Source organism: Myxocyprinus asiaticus, chromosome 1, assembly GCF_019703515.2.
Source record: "Myxocyprinus asiaticus isolate MX2 ecotype Aquarium Trade chromosome 1, UBuf_Myxa_2, whole genome shotgun sequence".
In the NCBI taxonomy this organism is placed as follows: Eukaryota; Metazoa; Chordata; class Actinopteri; order Cypriniformes; family Catostomidae; genus Myxocyprinus; species Myxocyprinus asiaticus.
In genome coordinates, this window is record NC_059344.1 from 60,648,758 (window position 1) to 60,664,532 (window position 15,775).

General features: G+C 33.9%; 2 protein-coding genes across 5 annotated transcripts in view; both read left to right on the forward strand.

Annotated features, from left to right (window-relative positions):
- Positions 1 to 7,338, forward strand: part of LOC127440413 (DENN domain-containing protein 5A-like) — a 69,855-nt gene extending 62,517 nt beyond the window's left edge. For all 4 annotated transcript variants that reach the window (XM_051696988.1, XM_051696961.1, XM_051696970.1 and 1 more), the window contains 6 exons: positions 1,328 to 1,446; positions 1,526 to 1,704; positions 1,813 to 1,895; positions 2,063 to 2,186; positions 3,657 to 3,825; positions 4,528 to 7,338. In XM_051696988.1, the coding sequence (XP_051552948.1) occupies positions 1,328 to 1,446; positions 1,526 to 1,704; positions 1,813 to 1,895; positions 2,063 to 2,186; positions 3,657 to 3,825; positions 4,528 to 4,711 (858 nt within the window). In that variant the 3' untranslated portion in view covers positions 4,712 to 7,338. The remainder of the gene's footprint in view (positions 1 to 1,327; positions 1,447 to 1,525; positions 1,705 to 1,812; positions 1,896 to 2,062; positions 2,187 to 3,656; positions 3,826 to 4,527) is intronic.
- A 2,364-nt stretch (positions 7,339 to 9,702) lies between these two features.
- LOC127440712 (SIN3-HDAC complex-associated factor-like) lies at positions 9,703 to 14,710 on the forward strand. Its single transcript, XM_051697466.1, has 6 exons — positions 9,703 to 9,808; positions 11,120 to 11,258; positions 12,368 to 12,467; positions 12,574 to 12,688; positions 12,771 to 12,921; positions 13,000 to 14,710. The coding sequence occupies exons 2-6, from the start codon at positions 11,131 to 11,133 to the stop codon at positions 13,178 to 13,180; spliced, it is 675 nt and encodes a 224-aa protein (XP_051553426.1). The 5' UTR covers positions 9,703 to 9,808; positions 11,120 to 11,130; the 3' UTR covers positions 13,181 to 14,710.
- The last annotated feature ends 1,065 nt before the right edge of the window (positions 14,711 to 15,775 follow it).

A 15,775-nucleotide genomic window follows, 5' to 3' on the forward strand; every position in this document is an offset into this window, starting at 1 on the left:
ATTAAACACGGTTTTTATGAATTATTTTTATGCTGACTTGATGTAATTTTTGGAGATTCAAAGTTCTGGCCACCATTCAATTGTATTGTATGGACCTACAGAGCTGAGATATTCTTCTTAAAATATTCATTAGTGTTCTGCACAAGAAAAAGTCATACACATCTGGGATGGCATGAGGGTGAGTAAATGATAAGATCATTTTCATTTTTGGGTCAACTTTCCCTTTAATTCTCTATGATTTTCTGGTAACTAGTGTGGCTTGGGTACCTCTGTAAGTCTATGATAGAGGTTGACCGATAGTGGATTTTGACGATATCGAAGATGATGGAAAAGGCAGATAACCGATTAATCAGCCAAGAGTTTTTGAAATCGATTTATAGAATGTTATAGAACATTACTTTTATGCTGCCTTTATGTGATTTTTGGAGATTTAAACTTCTGGTCACCATTCAGTTGCATTGTATAGTCTTCCAAAAAAGTTTTGTTGTGTCCTGCTTAAGAAAGAAAGTCATACACATCTGGGATGGCAGTTAATGGAGTTAATGATGAGACAATTTTCGTTTTTGGGTGTACTATCCCTTTAATAAGCCAACAATGTGTAAAGTCATGTAAATGCCTTAATGTTCTTCTGAAAGGGAAAGGTCATTGATGGTTTAAGCAAAACTTGTTGACAGAGCTAGGTTTTTGCCTTTTACGCTGATTTCACTGTGCATATGCCTTGATCAGCGTTCTGTCAACATATTCAGTGTGTGCACGTCTGTTTGCAGATCATTTCAGTCGTTCATTTTAAAAACTAAAAAATAATTTTCAAAATGTAAACAATGTTTTCTAGCATTGTCGAGTTTGTGACAATCTAGTTCTCTGTTTGGTTGGTTTAGCAAACGACATATTATATTTAATTGCACTGTGATGCTGTTTTATTTTTAAAGAAATGCTGGTTATTTGGTGAATTTTAGGGATAGACTGATATATCAGCCTTAATCGGCCGATATCTACCCATTTACAAATTATCGGCTGATATCCGCACCTGATAATGTACATTTTCTCTTTTATTGAATTTTTTGTGAATTTTGAGGACAAAATAAGTGTTTGGTTCAAGTTACCAATTTGCTTTTTATTAAATTGTATACATTTCATGGCATTTCATTAAATCGTTTATATTGTATAATTGTATAAATTAATTGGTAACATAGTAGCTATCAACCTCCCTGTCCTCTAGATATGAGAATTTGCCATTTAAAAACACAGATTGGTACACAATTACTGAATTCCTGTTTGGTAATGTATTTGGAGTTTTGTTGTATAATTCTATCTGCATTTCACACAGTGCCAGAACCTGGGAAAACTAACCACCATACAGATGGGCCATGATAACGCAGGACTGTATGCTAAGTGGCTAGTAGAGTGCGTAATGGTTCGCAATGGGATTACAGGGCACACCTACAAGTGAGTACAACGAATCTCAAATCACCATTATCATAAAATTCATGTTCGACCCTTAACTGACTGTACGACTGTTGCATAGATTTCCATGCGGCCGTTGGCTGGGTAAAGGGGTGGATGATGGCAGTTTGGAAAGGATACTGGTGGGCGAACTGGTGACTAACATGGAGAGCGAGGAAAGAATGTGTCGGACTCCTCCAATGCAGCAATCCCCCGGGATGATGCGACGATTTGTCACCATTTCACCAAACAGCAAACCAAGTGAGTACATGAATTTCCTTGGATTTTCAAAGTCATATATGATAGACTTTATTAATGAACTGTAAGGAGGTTGCTGTTGTCTCAAACATATTTCTTGTTGTGCGCTAGAGTTAAACACTGGCCAGATCCAGGAAGGGGTGGGAGAGGCGATTAATGGCATCGTCAAACACTTCCACAAGCCAGAAAAAGAGGTAAGGACTATTTTTTTTTTTTTTTACATCTTATCTCTGAAGGTAATGGTATCAATACAGATCTTTGACGTTATCTGTGAAAAAATTGAAAGAAAAAAGTGTAAAGGACAAGTGTTAATGGCAATTATCCATTCTTCTTTGTTGACATTTCTCCTGTCCTGTCGTAGAGAGGAAGCCTCATATTGCTTCTCTGTGGAGAGTATGGTTTGGTGTGGGCACTTGAGCAAGTGTTCCAGCATGGCTTTAAGTCACCACGCCTCTTCAAGAATGTCTTCATTTGGGACTTTCTAGGTAACAATACCGTTGAAGTCCAAAAAAGTTTCCTAATTTTTATTAGTAGTGTTTGCTAAAGCCTAAGTATTAAACTTGGAGTACTAACCCATCACGAAAAGCATGGTATTTCAAATCATGCGGTGTGTGCTATTTTCTAAGTGATTTGACTTGAGATTTTGGCCAGGTGGATGATAAAGTAAGCGGGGGGAAGTCCCAATGCCTAGATGTAAACCGATATATCGGTTTTACCGATTAATCGGTGCTGATATTTGCTTTTTTGAACTATCGGTTATCGCAAAAAAATTATGCAGATAGTTTTGCTGATAGATTTTAAAATATATATATTCCTCTGTGTTACACTATGGCCCACACTGGAGGATTCTACAGTAATTTTATTCATTTTGGACTCACGTAGCCTCTGTGTATGTGCCCATCATAATAAGGGTAGACTAAGATTTTTTTTTTCTACATTCTATAAATCGATTTAAAAAACTCTTGGCTGATTAATCGGTTATCTGCCTTTTCCATCACCTTCGATATCGTCAAAATCCACTATCGGTCAACCTCCACCATACACTTACAGAGGTACCCAAGCCACACTAGTTACCAGAAAATCATAGAGACTTAAAGGGAAAGTTGACCCAAAAATGAAAATGATCTTATCATTTACTCACCCTCATGCCATCCCAGATGTGTATGACTTTTTCTTGTGCAGAACACTAATGAATATTTTAAGAAGAATACCTCAGCTCTGTAGGTCCATACAATACAATTGAATGGTGGCCAGAACTTTGAATCTCCAAAAATTACATCAAGTCAGCATAAAAATAATTCATAAGACTCCGTGTTTAATCCATGTCTTCAGAAGTAATATGATAGGTGTGGGTGAGAAACTCAATATTTAAAGATCAACATTTAAGTCCTTTTTCACTATAAATCTCCACTTTCACTTGCCATATTCTTCTTTTGTTTTTTGGTGATTTGCATTCTTTGTGCATATCCCACATACTGGTCAGGCTGGTCAAAGGTAGACATTTGTAGTAAAAAAGGACATAAATATTGATCTGTTTCTCACCCACACCCATCATATTGCTTTAGAATATATGGCTTTAACCACTGGAGCTTTTATGGATTACTTTTATGCTGCCTTTGTGCTTTTTGGAGATTCAAATTTTTGGCCATCATTCACTTGCATTGTGATTACAAACAGAGCTGAGATATCTAAAAATCTTTGTTTGTGTTCAGCAGAAGAAAGTCATACATGTCTGGGATGGCATGAGAGTGAGTAAATTATTAGAGAATTTTCATTTTTGGGTGAACTATCCCTTTAAGGGTGGCCCAGTGCACACTGAAGAAACTACATAAAAATGTGCTGAAAACCACCCTGCACAGGCAAACATCACTAATGTTTTCTATATAGAAAATTAAAAAAAAAAGTCTTTTCCAGAAGTATCATAAATCTTTTGTTTACATGCTTGATTCCCATAGAAAAAGCTCAAGTGTACTTTGAGAGTGCGGAGCAGAGCCAGATGACCCAGGATGAGAACTGGCAGATGAGGGTGCGCCATTTCTGCCATTTCATGCGTGCCATCAACAGCACACCCAGAAACATCGGCAAAGACGGGAAATTTCAGATGCTCGTGTGTCTCGGGGCCAGGTTTGTCATTAACCTTTCTATTTACTTTAACGTAACAGATCGGTACCTCTAATATTCACATGTCAACAACACATCTTTTTCTTAAAGGTAAAGTGTGTAGTTTAAACATTTTTCAACCTCATGTCATTCCAAACCCATATGACTTTCTTTGTCTCTAATGCAGAACACATTTTTCAGTTAAAATCTTGACGTCCGCTGCGCTTTCTTGTTCACAATGGCTTGCATGTTCACATTAAAACTTGTGTTGTTTAAAGGGATAGTTCACCCAAAAATGAAAATTCTCTCATTATTTACTCACCCTCATGATATCCCAGGAGTGTATGACTTTCTTTCTTCTGCAGAACACATGTGAATTACCCCTTTAACACTAAAAGCAAAAAAAGCTGCATTGACTACTTTTATGATACTTTTAAAGTGAGGCAATATCAGCTGCCACTATATTGAGAAGATGGGTCGCATCTCCTAAAACATCTCATTTTGTTTTCAAATGGGTCTGGAAAAACATGAGTGAATAAATTATGAAATTTACATTTTTGGGTGAACTATTTTTATACTCTGTATTCTTTTATACTCTGCTCCACTGCAATTCACTCTTCTCTCTGTGTTGTGTATTTTTAATTATTATTATTATTATTTACATTTCTGTCATTCAGTCAAATTTTCATTGTTGACATCAGTTTTGTCTTTCTGCTTGATAACCAGAGATCACCTGCTACACCACTGGATAGCACTCCTTGCTGAGTGTCCAATCACAGCACAGATGTATGAGGACACAGCTCTCCTAAAAGACCATTCTCTGGTGAACTCTCTGATTAGAGTGCTTCAGACCCTGCAGGAATTCAATATCACTCTGGAGGCCTCTCTCGTCAAAGGGATCGGTATATAATATCATCTGAAAATAGGGATGCACCGATACCACTTTTTTCTCTTCCGATTCCGATATCTGAAATCTCAGTATCGGCCGATCCCAATCCCGATCCGATACCAGTGTTGTTGTTTTTGCATAATCAGTTTAGAATATCTTTACATTATTGTGTGGAAATAATTGGGGGTACTCTGTATTATGTAAAGAAACACAAACCTCTAACTACACATTATTTAAATATAAATGTATAGCTTATTAAGAAAAACTTTATTATTAACTAGTCTACTGGATAATGTAGCAGCAAAATTAACAGTAATTCCAGTCTAAGTGTTCAGTGGAAAAGAAGGCAGTTTTTTTTTTTTTTTTTTTTGGCAAAATATTTTCAATTTTGTATCTGGATTTAAAAGTATTCAGATCTATTTTTTGTTCAATTTAGTTGTAAGATATCAGTTCACTTTTCATTCACAGTTATTTTTTGGAACCCATTCAACTTAAATATTGTTATAATTTGTAAACTAATAATAATAATAATACATTATTATTATTATTATTATTATTATTATTGACTTTTAGAATTTTAAATACAACAATAATATTTCTCAATCGTGCACCTTTAACTTTAAAACCCTCTGGCTTTTATTTTGACATTCTGAACTCTTCAGGAAGTCCTGTATGTGTCTGTTTGTAGGCAAGTTCACAGTAGTTTAATTCGCTTCTTATTCAAATTCAGGTAAAATACACCTCCGGTACCGTTCTAAATGCATATTATAAGTGAACCGAACTATTGAGCATCTACATCTGAGATGTTGTTTGTGAGTAACGCGCTGGCGCTGTACGTGCATTTTATATATTTACTTATTAAACACAGACTTTTGTGATTCATAAAACAATCACACGTTTTCAAGTGGCTTTGAATAAAATGCACGAGTCATATGAACTACATTAATGGTGTTTTTATGGTTCTATGTCATTTTTGGAGCTTGACAGGAATGAACATGACTAACACACAGTATCGGATTTGGATCGGGCTCATCGGACCGATACCTGATCCGTCTAAAAACGTAAGTATCGGAGCCGATACCGATCCAGGTATGGGATCGGTGCCATCCCTATCTGAAAATAGAACTAACACAGATCAGTGGGGACCATGGACTATCTAACTTTTTTTTTTTACATGGAGAGACTTGACCAAGAGGACTAAACCTGGCTTATGTTAAAGCTACTTTCATGTATGCCATATAATAAGTGCAATGAGCCTTTTCAAATGTGTCATGATTTTTATTAATAATGTTACTCTTAGACATTAAAATATGTCTATTTTGATCCGTACTGTTCACAAAAAGTGGAAAACCCCACCTACCGTTTTATTGAAAGCTCAATATTTTTCGTTGTTGTTGTGGACTGCTGACAATGGCTATATTTAAAAGTGAGAAAAACTGTTGTTATATTTTCAAAGAAGAAAAGTGTTATTTTGATATGTCGGTCAGGTTGCTTGCTCTGTGAAATTATCTAATCCATACTGTCACAATGCAGAGTTTGAAGCAAATGATGTAGAAGTATGCTTTATAAATATAACATGGGGAAATTCCTATTTTTACTTAAAAAAGCTAAGAATGGAAAGATGAAAAACTAGAAAACGCTCTTGTTTTGTAACAAATCCAGGGGCTTGTGTCATGCCCAGGTCATACTTCGCCCAGGTCATGTATTGATACATAGTATTTGTTGTATTGCATTTTATATTACAGTAATTTTTAACTGTAATACAGTAAACAATTACTGAATTACATTTTTGAGAATCGCCAATGAGAATAATGGAAATTAGTAAATTTAATAAGTTAAATGTCTGAATGAAAATGTGATTAATTGTAATGAACATGAAGTCACAATGCAAAAAAAAATGGTCCTAAAAATAGGCTTAATTTTCTTTATGCAAAATATAATTTCGTATTTTGGTGGTGAAATGTGACCTGGACATTTTTTCGTGAGATTTAACCTATTACTAAACTTACTATTTTATTATAATCCCCTATAATCAAAGACATGAAAACATCCCTAGAAAACCTCTAACCAAAGTATCTGTAAAATTTCCCCATCTATTCAGCCCTCAAGTCCTGACTGCGGCCAATTGTTATGCAATTCGGAGTAGAATTCAATTGCAATTGTACTCAGTTGCGACAGTCCATCCCCTTAGTAAATCCTGCTATGCAATATTTACAGCTCCAAAACACTTTGGTTACTGAATACTGATGGAATATCACCTGTTTTAGAGTGTAGCATAATTTGTAGTCAGGACATAACTGAGAGAAGCACATTAAAGGCTGACATTCATGTGCCAATTTCATCATGACTGTTCTAGTACACATGCAAACACAGCTGGCATGAGCATTCTGGGAGGTTTTTTTTTTTTCTTGTGTTTTATCTCTTGATACATTTATAGACAAAGCAGTGTAATGTAGTGTTAAATATTGAACAGCTGTGTACAGTGTATAAAATGTATTAAAGATGACAATTCAATATGATTGTGATGCTTCAATCACCTGTATAAATGGAATTCAGAAAGCAAAAAAATGTATTTTGGATACAAAGTTGTGGAAGCCCGTTTCCACCACTTTTTCTTTTTTTTTTTTTTTTTTTTTTTTTCATAAAAAGAAGAAAGGTGCTTTGGTAAGCCATAATGATGAAATACAAAATCATAATGATGAGACAAATAGTAAGAATTATGAGAAAGTCAAACTTGTGAGACAAGAAGTTATAATTATGAGATTGTAAATCATAATTATCATGGGATTAAAAGTCAATTATTACAAAATTATTAGATTTGTATTTTATAATTATGACATAAATTACAATTGTGAGATAAAAAGTCAATTGTGAGACAAAAAGTAACAATTATGAGAAGTCAAAATTATGAGATAGAAAGTCAACTCAACTATGAGATACCAAGTCATAATTATAAATCAAAAAGTAAGAATTATGAGATATATAAGATATAATTATGAAAAAAATCATAATACCCCTATTAAAAAAAAATCATAATGATAAGTCAAAGTTATGAGACCATAAATAAATTGTTACAAAAATGATTTGATTAGTATCATAATCATGACATAAAAAGTTAAAATTGTGAGACAAAAAGTAATAATTATAAGAAACAAAGAAATTATGAGATAGAAAGTCAATTATGAGATACTAAATCATCATTATGAGATAAATCAAAATTATGAGATTGTAAATCCTAATTATCATTATAAATTATCAGAAGTCAATTATTATTATTTTTTAGATTAGTGTATCATAATTATGAGATCAAAAATTTAAATTGTGAGACAAAAAGTAAATAATGAGAAGTCTAAATTGTGAGATAGTCGTAAATGAGATCGCAAGTCATAAATATCGTAAGATTAAAAGTCATAATTATTACAAAAATTATTTGATTAGTATCTCATAATTAATATAACTTAGTATCTCATTGTGATGTACCAAAGAACAATTGTTTGTTTTGTTTTTTTCAACGTGGCGGAAATGGGCATTCATACATAGTTGTTTTAAGAAGACACTTTGATAGTTGCATAGTACTGAATGATTAGCATAGTACTCCAATCTCTACTTCAAAGAACAAACAACATGGTATTACCATGACACCATGCCCAAAAACATGGTAATACCTTGGTCCTTTTTGTTAGTGTCATCCAAATACATGTGAAAAGAAGATTTTTTAAGTGAAAGTACACAATCCCTGCATGAAAATTCAGCTTAAACTGGTAGCTGTGTTTTGGAACATGTTAGCTGGTCCAAGCTGGTCGACCTTGAGCTGGTATGACCAGCTGGTAACTGGTCTCTCAGCTTGGACCAGCTAGAAACCAGCTACCATGTCCCAAAACACAGCTACCCATTTAAGATGGATTTTCCAGCATATGTGACAGATTATAAAAAGCTGTTCTCCTATGCACCCAACAAACACAGAACGTTCCCCTAATGTTAGTGGTTCCCTCCTAATGGTCAAGGTTTTATTTTTATAACCATAAACTAACCTTCCCACAGTGTTACAGGGACGTTAGGTGCAGTGTTGGGTAAGTAATTAATTAATTAGTTATTAGTAAGTAGTTAGTAATTAATTATTAACTACTAATTACATCTTCCACAGTATAATTAGATTACTGTTCTAATTACTCTTTCTGAAAAGTAATTGCATTACTTATTACTAATTACTTTCTAAAACCCTGAATAACCTCAACCAGATGAATAATACAAGGATAGACATGAAACTGTTCTTTTAATTCTTTCAAATAAATCATATAAAATCAAATAAATTATTCATGAACTGGCCAAAGAATTTAAGGGGGCAGCATTAAATTAGAACATTTACATTTTAACATTAGATGTCAAATTTCGATTTTAAATTCACTATTGTTTTATGTAGAATTTTTCTAGTGTCTATACAGTATTTAACACAATTACATCAGAAGTTACTGTCATGAAATAACTGAAAAATTAAGAGTAATCCCTTACTTTACTTTTTTCAATGAAAAAGTAATTTAATTACATTAATTAATTACTTAGTAATGCATTACACCCAACACTGGTGGTTCAACAGTCAAGGTTTTATTTTTATAACCATAAACTAACCTTCCCACAACGTTACAGGGACGTTAGGTGTACACAATTCTTATGATGCAAACTGTGTTTGACTAAGTAATAAAGTCATTATTACATTATATCACATTTAGAACATTCCTATGATTTAAAAATCATATATCGGCCAATTCTATAATTTAAAAATCCCTACTGAGCTGCTGTAGTTTAAAAAAAAACGATCCCATTCAAACACAAACACAAATCAGGATAAGTCACGAGGACGATACGTGCGAAACGCTTTACCATCTCCCAGGGTGCAACATTCTTAAATGGCAAAAGAGCGGAGATCAGCGATTGGTTATGTTGATGTTTAAACTTGGCCTCTGCGCTCCTTATATGGTCTTTCTCCGGCAAACCCCTTTACTCGCTGTTTGGAAGCCGGCTCCGCCCCCGCCATTCATCTCTGTGTATGTGTGTGTGTAGACGTAGTAGGGCATGCGCAGTGAGGACGAACCAAACGGACCGAATTCAAAGTTTCTGACGGTAAGTCCTTTGTTTTTGTTGCAAATTAACTGTTCGGATGCAGTAGCTGATTTTAGGTGTATATACTCTCGGTCTAGGAGTTTGTAACGTGCTGTACGAGTGATGTTATGTGCTTTACACAGCGCTTATTTACATCAACAATGAGGCTTCGCGCGCATGGATGTGGAGCGTGGCATGGTCGCGTGCTAACGGGCTAGCTGTTATTGTTAATGGACTGTGTGAAGAGCCTTTTGGCGCTCTCTCTCTCTGGGCGAAAGTTTAAATAAAGGAGACTCGAGCGTTACAATTGTACCTTAACAGAAGTATGCACGATTTGTTGCTAAAAACAACTTCCTGAAGGTTGTATACAAGAGCGCGTGCAAATGTTAGTTTAAGAAGGCTCTCCATCATCTAATTTGTTTTTGTCTCTGGTTTCTATGGACGCATACTGCTTTATCCAGGATGCCTAAACAAACAGAAAACATTTCTTTTGTCAGCCCACGTCGTAAGAGACTGTATTTCCCCTCAGCAAATCGTTTATAGTTCATGAAGTCTTTGTGAACGAGTCGTAGTGTGTCTCGTGTTATGTTTGATATGGTTACTCAGCCATGCACGCATTGTTATTGACTTGTGCGCGCGCGCTGTGTGTTTTATTATGCACAAACATGATTTCGCGAAGTAGTGGTATGCATGTTCCTTTGTGTTTATATGGCTTTTTTCCAAGTCCCAACCTTTGAATAGAGGCGCTCATCGCATTGTACTTTCGATTTGTGTCACTGGTATCGCTCTTGTCAAAAGATCCTTGGAGAATTTCTATATTGTGACACCAATCGAAATGTGATAAAGGTTATAACATCCTGTTGGATAATGTGAAATTCTGAAAAAAAAAAAAAAGTTATTCCACTATATCCAATAGGATCTAGAGACAATTCCTGTTTGAACGCATATATTTTGACATAATTTTCAGACATTTTTATTGCACACATGCAAATGTATTCAAGATGTTGTACTTCAACTTTTTGAAATTAATTTCTGACTCTCTGTAAATAAGTGAACGACTCGCGTGCAAGACTATTGTCAAACATCAAAAGTAGGTCAATGCTGCTGCCAGACGCGACAGATTCGGTCATGAAAGCAAACGCGCACGCATGCATGCTTTTATCCTGTGTGTGTGTGTCTGGCGCGAACGTGTGTTTCTTCGTCTCCTTGTATCTTCTGCACCATATTAATGAAAACTGTCAAGTGCACGAGGCGAGCTGAATAAATCTATCACCCGCGCAAAATGAGCTCGGGAGCTTTGTTTTGATAATGTTCTCCCCATTTCATTTCTAGAGCCAATAAAGATGTTCGGCTTTCATAAATCGAAGATTTACCGCAGTAATGACGGTTGTTGTATTTGCAAAACGAAGTCTTCCAGTTCTCGATTCACAGACAGCAGTAGATACGAGGAAAACTTCAGACTCTGCTTTGGGTGAGTTGTACATTTCCCTGCCATGAGCGTCTGTAAACAATGACTTTATCTTTCCTTGTTAAAACATCCTAAAGAAATGTATAAGAATACTGTTGGTGTCAATTAAATAAATGTGGGATAAACGAATAAATATACTATTTATTATATATCAAAATGTGTACATTTTAATACATTTTAAAATTGTATATAAAATATTTACAATATAGTGTGTGTGTGTGTATAATATATATATATATATGTATATGTGTTAAATGTATATGTATACTATATAAATATTATTTTAAGTTGTTACATAAAAATGTGTGTGTGTGTGTGTGTGTGTGTGTGTGTGTATATATATATATATATATATATATATATATATATATATACACACACAATATAAATATGTTGTATATATAATACCTTGTGTATATATTATGTTTTAAATAAAATATATTTTACATATATAATATTGTAAAAATGTATACATATCTTTTAAATTACGTATTATATAAAATATTTTTTATATAAGATATTTATACTTTTAAAAAAATATTATGTAAAATATATTTTATATAAAACTTATATAATATATACAGGGTATAATATTTATATACAATAATTTAATTTATATACACAATTTATTATATAAAATAGTTTAGTATATTACTTATCTTTTTCCATATAAGTACTTTATAATATATATTTATTTCTTAAAAGGTTATTATTTAACCCCTTTAGTGTTTGTTATAATTTATGAAAGAAATTTATTTGGCATTCCTTTAGTTTTCAAATCTAATTTTGCTTTGTCACATCACCATTTGTACTAGTATACTGGTGGGTGAAAATCTTTGGGTGCATGCTCTAAAAATATTGCAGTGATATAGTGGCAGATAGAAATCTATATAGATGATGGTACGCAATGTGCAATATGTATACACATTATTCACAATATACTCATAATACACAATATATACACACTGTACGCAAATACAAATGCACAAGTGCTAATAATAAAAAAAATAAAACAATAAATAAATGACAAGGCAGTATGTTTTTCCTTATTCCAGTCCTTGAACAGAAATTCACCTCCATTTGCATTTAAATGATTTATGTCCATTTCTCAGTCTGTCTGAGGATAGAGTTGGAGATATTTGCAATGCTTGTGTTCTGCTGGTAAAACGCTGGAAGAAATTACCACATGGGTCAAAGAAGAACTGGAACCATGTATGTATCCATACCTTTTCTTATGTGTTTTTTTTTTTTTTTTTTTTTTTTACTGGAATCCTACAGTACGTTCAGGAAGCTTGATACATGGTTTTATTTTTGTAAGGTGGTGGATGCAAGAGCGGGACCTGGTTTCAAGCTCACCAAACCCAAGAAAGTGAAAAACATTGACGGAAAGAAAAAAAGTAAACTGAAAAAGCTTCATAAATTTAAACGACAAAGTGAGTCCCCTTTTTCCCTGAATTGAACGCTTAAAAAGTATTTTAGGTGGCTTGCAATCATGTTTGACATTGTCTTTTATAGATTCATATGCCCACAGCACCACATCCAGTATGTCTCCCTCTCAGTCTCCCAGCCACAGTAATCAGTCTGATGATGGATCAGACATTGAAACCAAACAGAGACGTCCTAACCCATCTGGGTTCTCCTTTCTTGACCTGTCCTACTGGAAAAGGTATTTCTCTTTACCAAAGTGTATTAAAGAAATTGTTCACCCCAAAATAGCATGAATAACATTGTCAATACTTTTTAGGCAAAAGGTGTGCTGTGGGATTGTCTACAAAGGGCGTTTTGGTGAGGTGATCATTGATCCTCGTCTCTTCAAGCCCTGCTGTAACACCAAGAAGCGTCCTCCTCTGGCATCCTCCCCGGACTCCCCGATCTCTCAAACACTTCCATTGCCTGTTCCAGAGGACATGAAGGAGGCGTGGTGACCAGCCAATTGCACCCTCCAAACTGTCTCATTGAGGCTCTCATAGCTTTGTCTCCAGTGGTAGACTTCGATATCTTCCCCTTGCTAGATAACTGTATGAGTTGAGTTTTTTTTTCCTGCTTTGTATTTTTTTTATGACTCTTTTGTAAAATGTAAGCTTTGTACTTTTTATTTTTTATTTTTTTTTATTTACCGAAAAGGAGAAAAAATTTGGGCTTTAGGAAATATTTATAGTTCAGAGTTGGGGCATTTAATGTAATCAGTTTTTTTTTTTTTTTTTTTTAATCATTGTAAAATATTTTTGTTTTGGAGTTACCAGTGTTTGTAAATATAATCTTATTTTCCATTCCAGTGCACCAAAATACTTTTATTTGGCATTTATTTTCATGAATTTCAGATGAAATGATGTAAAGTGTTGTATCTAAAATTATAGCCAAGGCATTAATGAGATGGTGTAATTTTAAGCAAATATAATATTTTACTCAGCTGTGCAGTCTTCTGCTCAGACTCAAATTGTAAACTGTGGTTTATTATATTACAGAAATGCATTTTGGACTTGGGCACAATATTCACAATGTGAATGCACCTCAGCTTTTTGTCTGTAAAATTCCTGGTTTGACAAAGATATTTCTGTGGTATAAAACATTGTTACGGGTTAGTAAATCTTTAAAACCAAGATGAAAAAATACATTCTCTGAGTATTTAAGCAGTTATTTACACAATGGAATACAAAAGCATGCACAACGTATTTGTAGGCATGATCAGTCTTTTTTTTATTTTTTAACTCTGGATGTTTGTGTTGTTGCATATGAAAGTGCTATAATACAGTAAGGATGGGATAATATTACTGACTGATGAATTTATGATCAGGCTTTACACTGTTTCTTTTTTTTCACCATGTTTGTCTTCCATTTCCAATATGTAATGTACACTAAAGGTAATCAAAGATGAATTGTACAGCCAGTCTTTCAGCCTAGATGTTTTGATAGCAGCTTTATTAAATGTTTTAGATTTGCTTTATTGCTCGTATTCGCAGTTAAATGATGAAATATCTGTTTTAAAATGAAAATAGAATTGGGTTCAGAAGTTTAGCAATATTGTGGAGTCTACAAATTAGATTTTGAGGTAAACAAGATTTTGTTTGAATGAATTTCATTGTATTATTTGAATGAATGTTTGTTTTTATTCACCAGCAATATTCTGAGTCGGCATCATTACTGCTGACTCCAAGCTCTCTTGTTTTGGAAACACACAAGAGCAATTATAAAATGTCAATAAAGTTCAGGGGAAAATGTTTTTAACTATTAATTGGGCACATTCTCAATGTTAATGTGCCTTACCAGATTGTTTCATTACATGAATTTGTTATTTTTTTAACTTATGCTATTTATTCAATGCTGTCTGTACAATTGATGCTGTAAAGAAGTTTTGTGCACTTTCTGTTTTTATACTTCTTGTAATCTTACCATTGATAAGATTTTGTATCTCAATTTTCCTCACATTGGTATTTTCATAAAACGTTTTAAGTATGTTCTCTTGTCAGTCTTTCTTGGTGGAGAGTTTGATAATGTGTCTTAGAATTGGGGTGGAAGAGAAGAACAGAAATTAAGTGAGGAATGTATTTGATTTTTTTATATATATATATATAAATGTATATATTTAAAAGTGTAAATATCTTGCATTCATTGTACACCAGATTACTATTGTTTATAAGGATATTCCCACTTATTTAACTTCCAGTTTTGCTTTGTGGTGCCAAACTTGTTACAATAGATATATAATTTCTCTGACACACAGTGGGCCTTGAAGAAGCTCTCTTAGACTATAAGCAAGGGTGGTAGATGTGTCCTTACGTGTAGAAAAAAAAAAAAAAGAGCATATAATCCATTGAAATAAACTTAACTGATGAAAACAATTACATGATGGCTACGGTAACAACTGTAATCACCCGTACCTGTCTGAATTATCACCTGATGTGTAAAAGGTGACCTGTTACCAAGCAGGTCTAATTCTCTGATGGCTCCTACATGCTTTTTTCATGAAACACGAGCAGAACAAATTTGTGTAAATCGTTATTTAAACGATTCTTCTGTAACTTGTCTAATTCAATTAAATGGGACAATTTATGTAAGAATGCATTTACACACAAATTTGTTCTGCTCATTTTTCATAATTAAAGGGATAGTTCACCCAAAAATGAAAATTCTCTCATAATTTACTCACTCTCATGATATTCCAGGTGTGTATGACTTTCTTTCTTCACCAGAATACATGTGAAGAAAAATAGAAAAATATCTCAGCTCAGAAGGTCCTTAAAATGCAAGTGGATTGTGATCAAACTTTTGAAGCTCCAAAAATCACAGACAGTCAGCATAAACGTCATCCATAGGATGCCAGCTTTTAAATTAATGTCTTCTAAAGTGACACGATTGCTTTTTGTGAAAAAAAAAAAAAATGTAAGTACTCTTTAAATCATTGCTTCCAGTCAGCAGCGGTACGTGAGACACGTGAGAACTGATGCATGTGCGACACCCGGAAGAGCGGTGCTGTTTACAACTGAGTGGGAATGCTGTACAGATGCTTTGTTGGTTTTGGT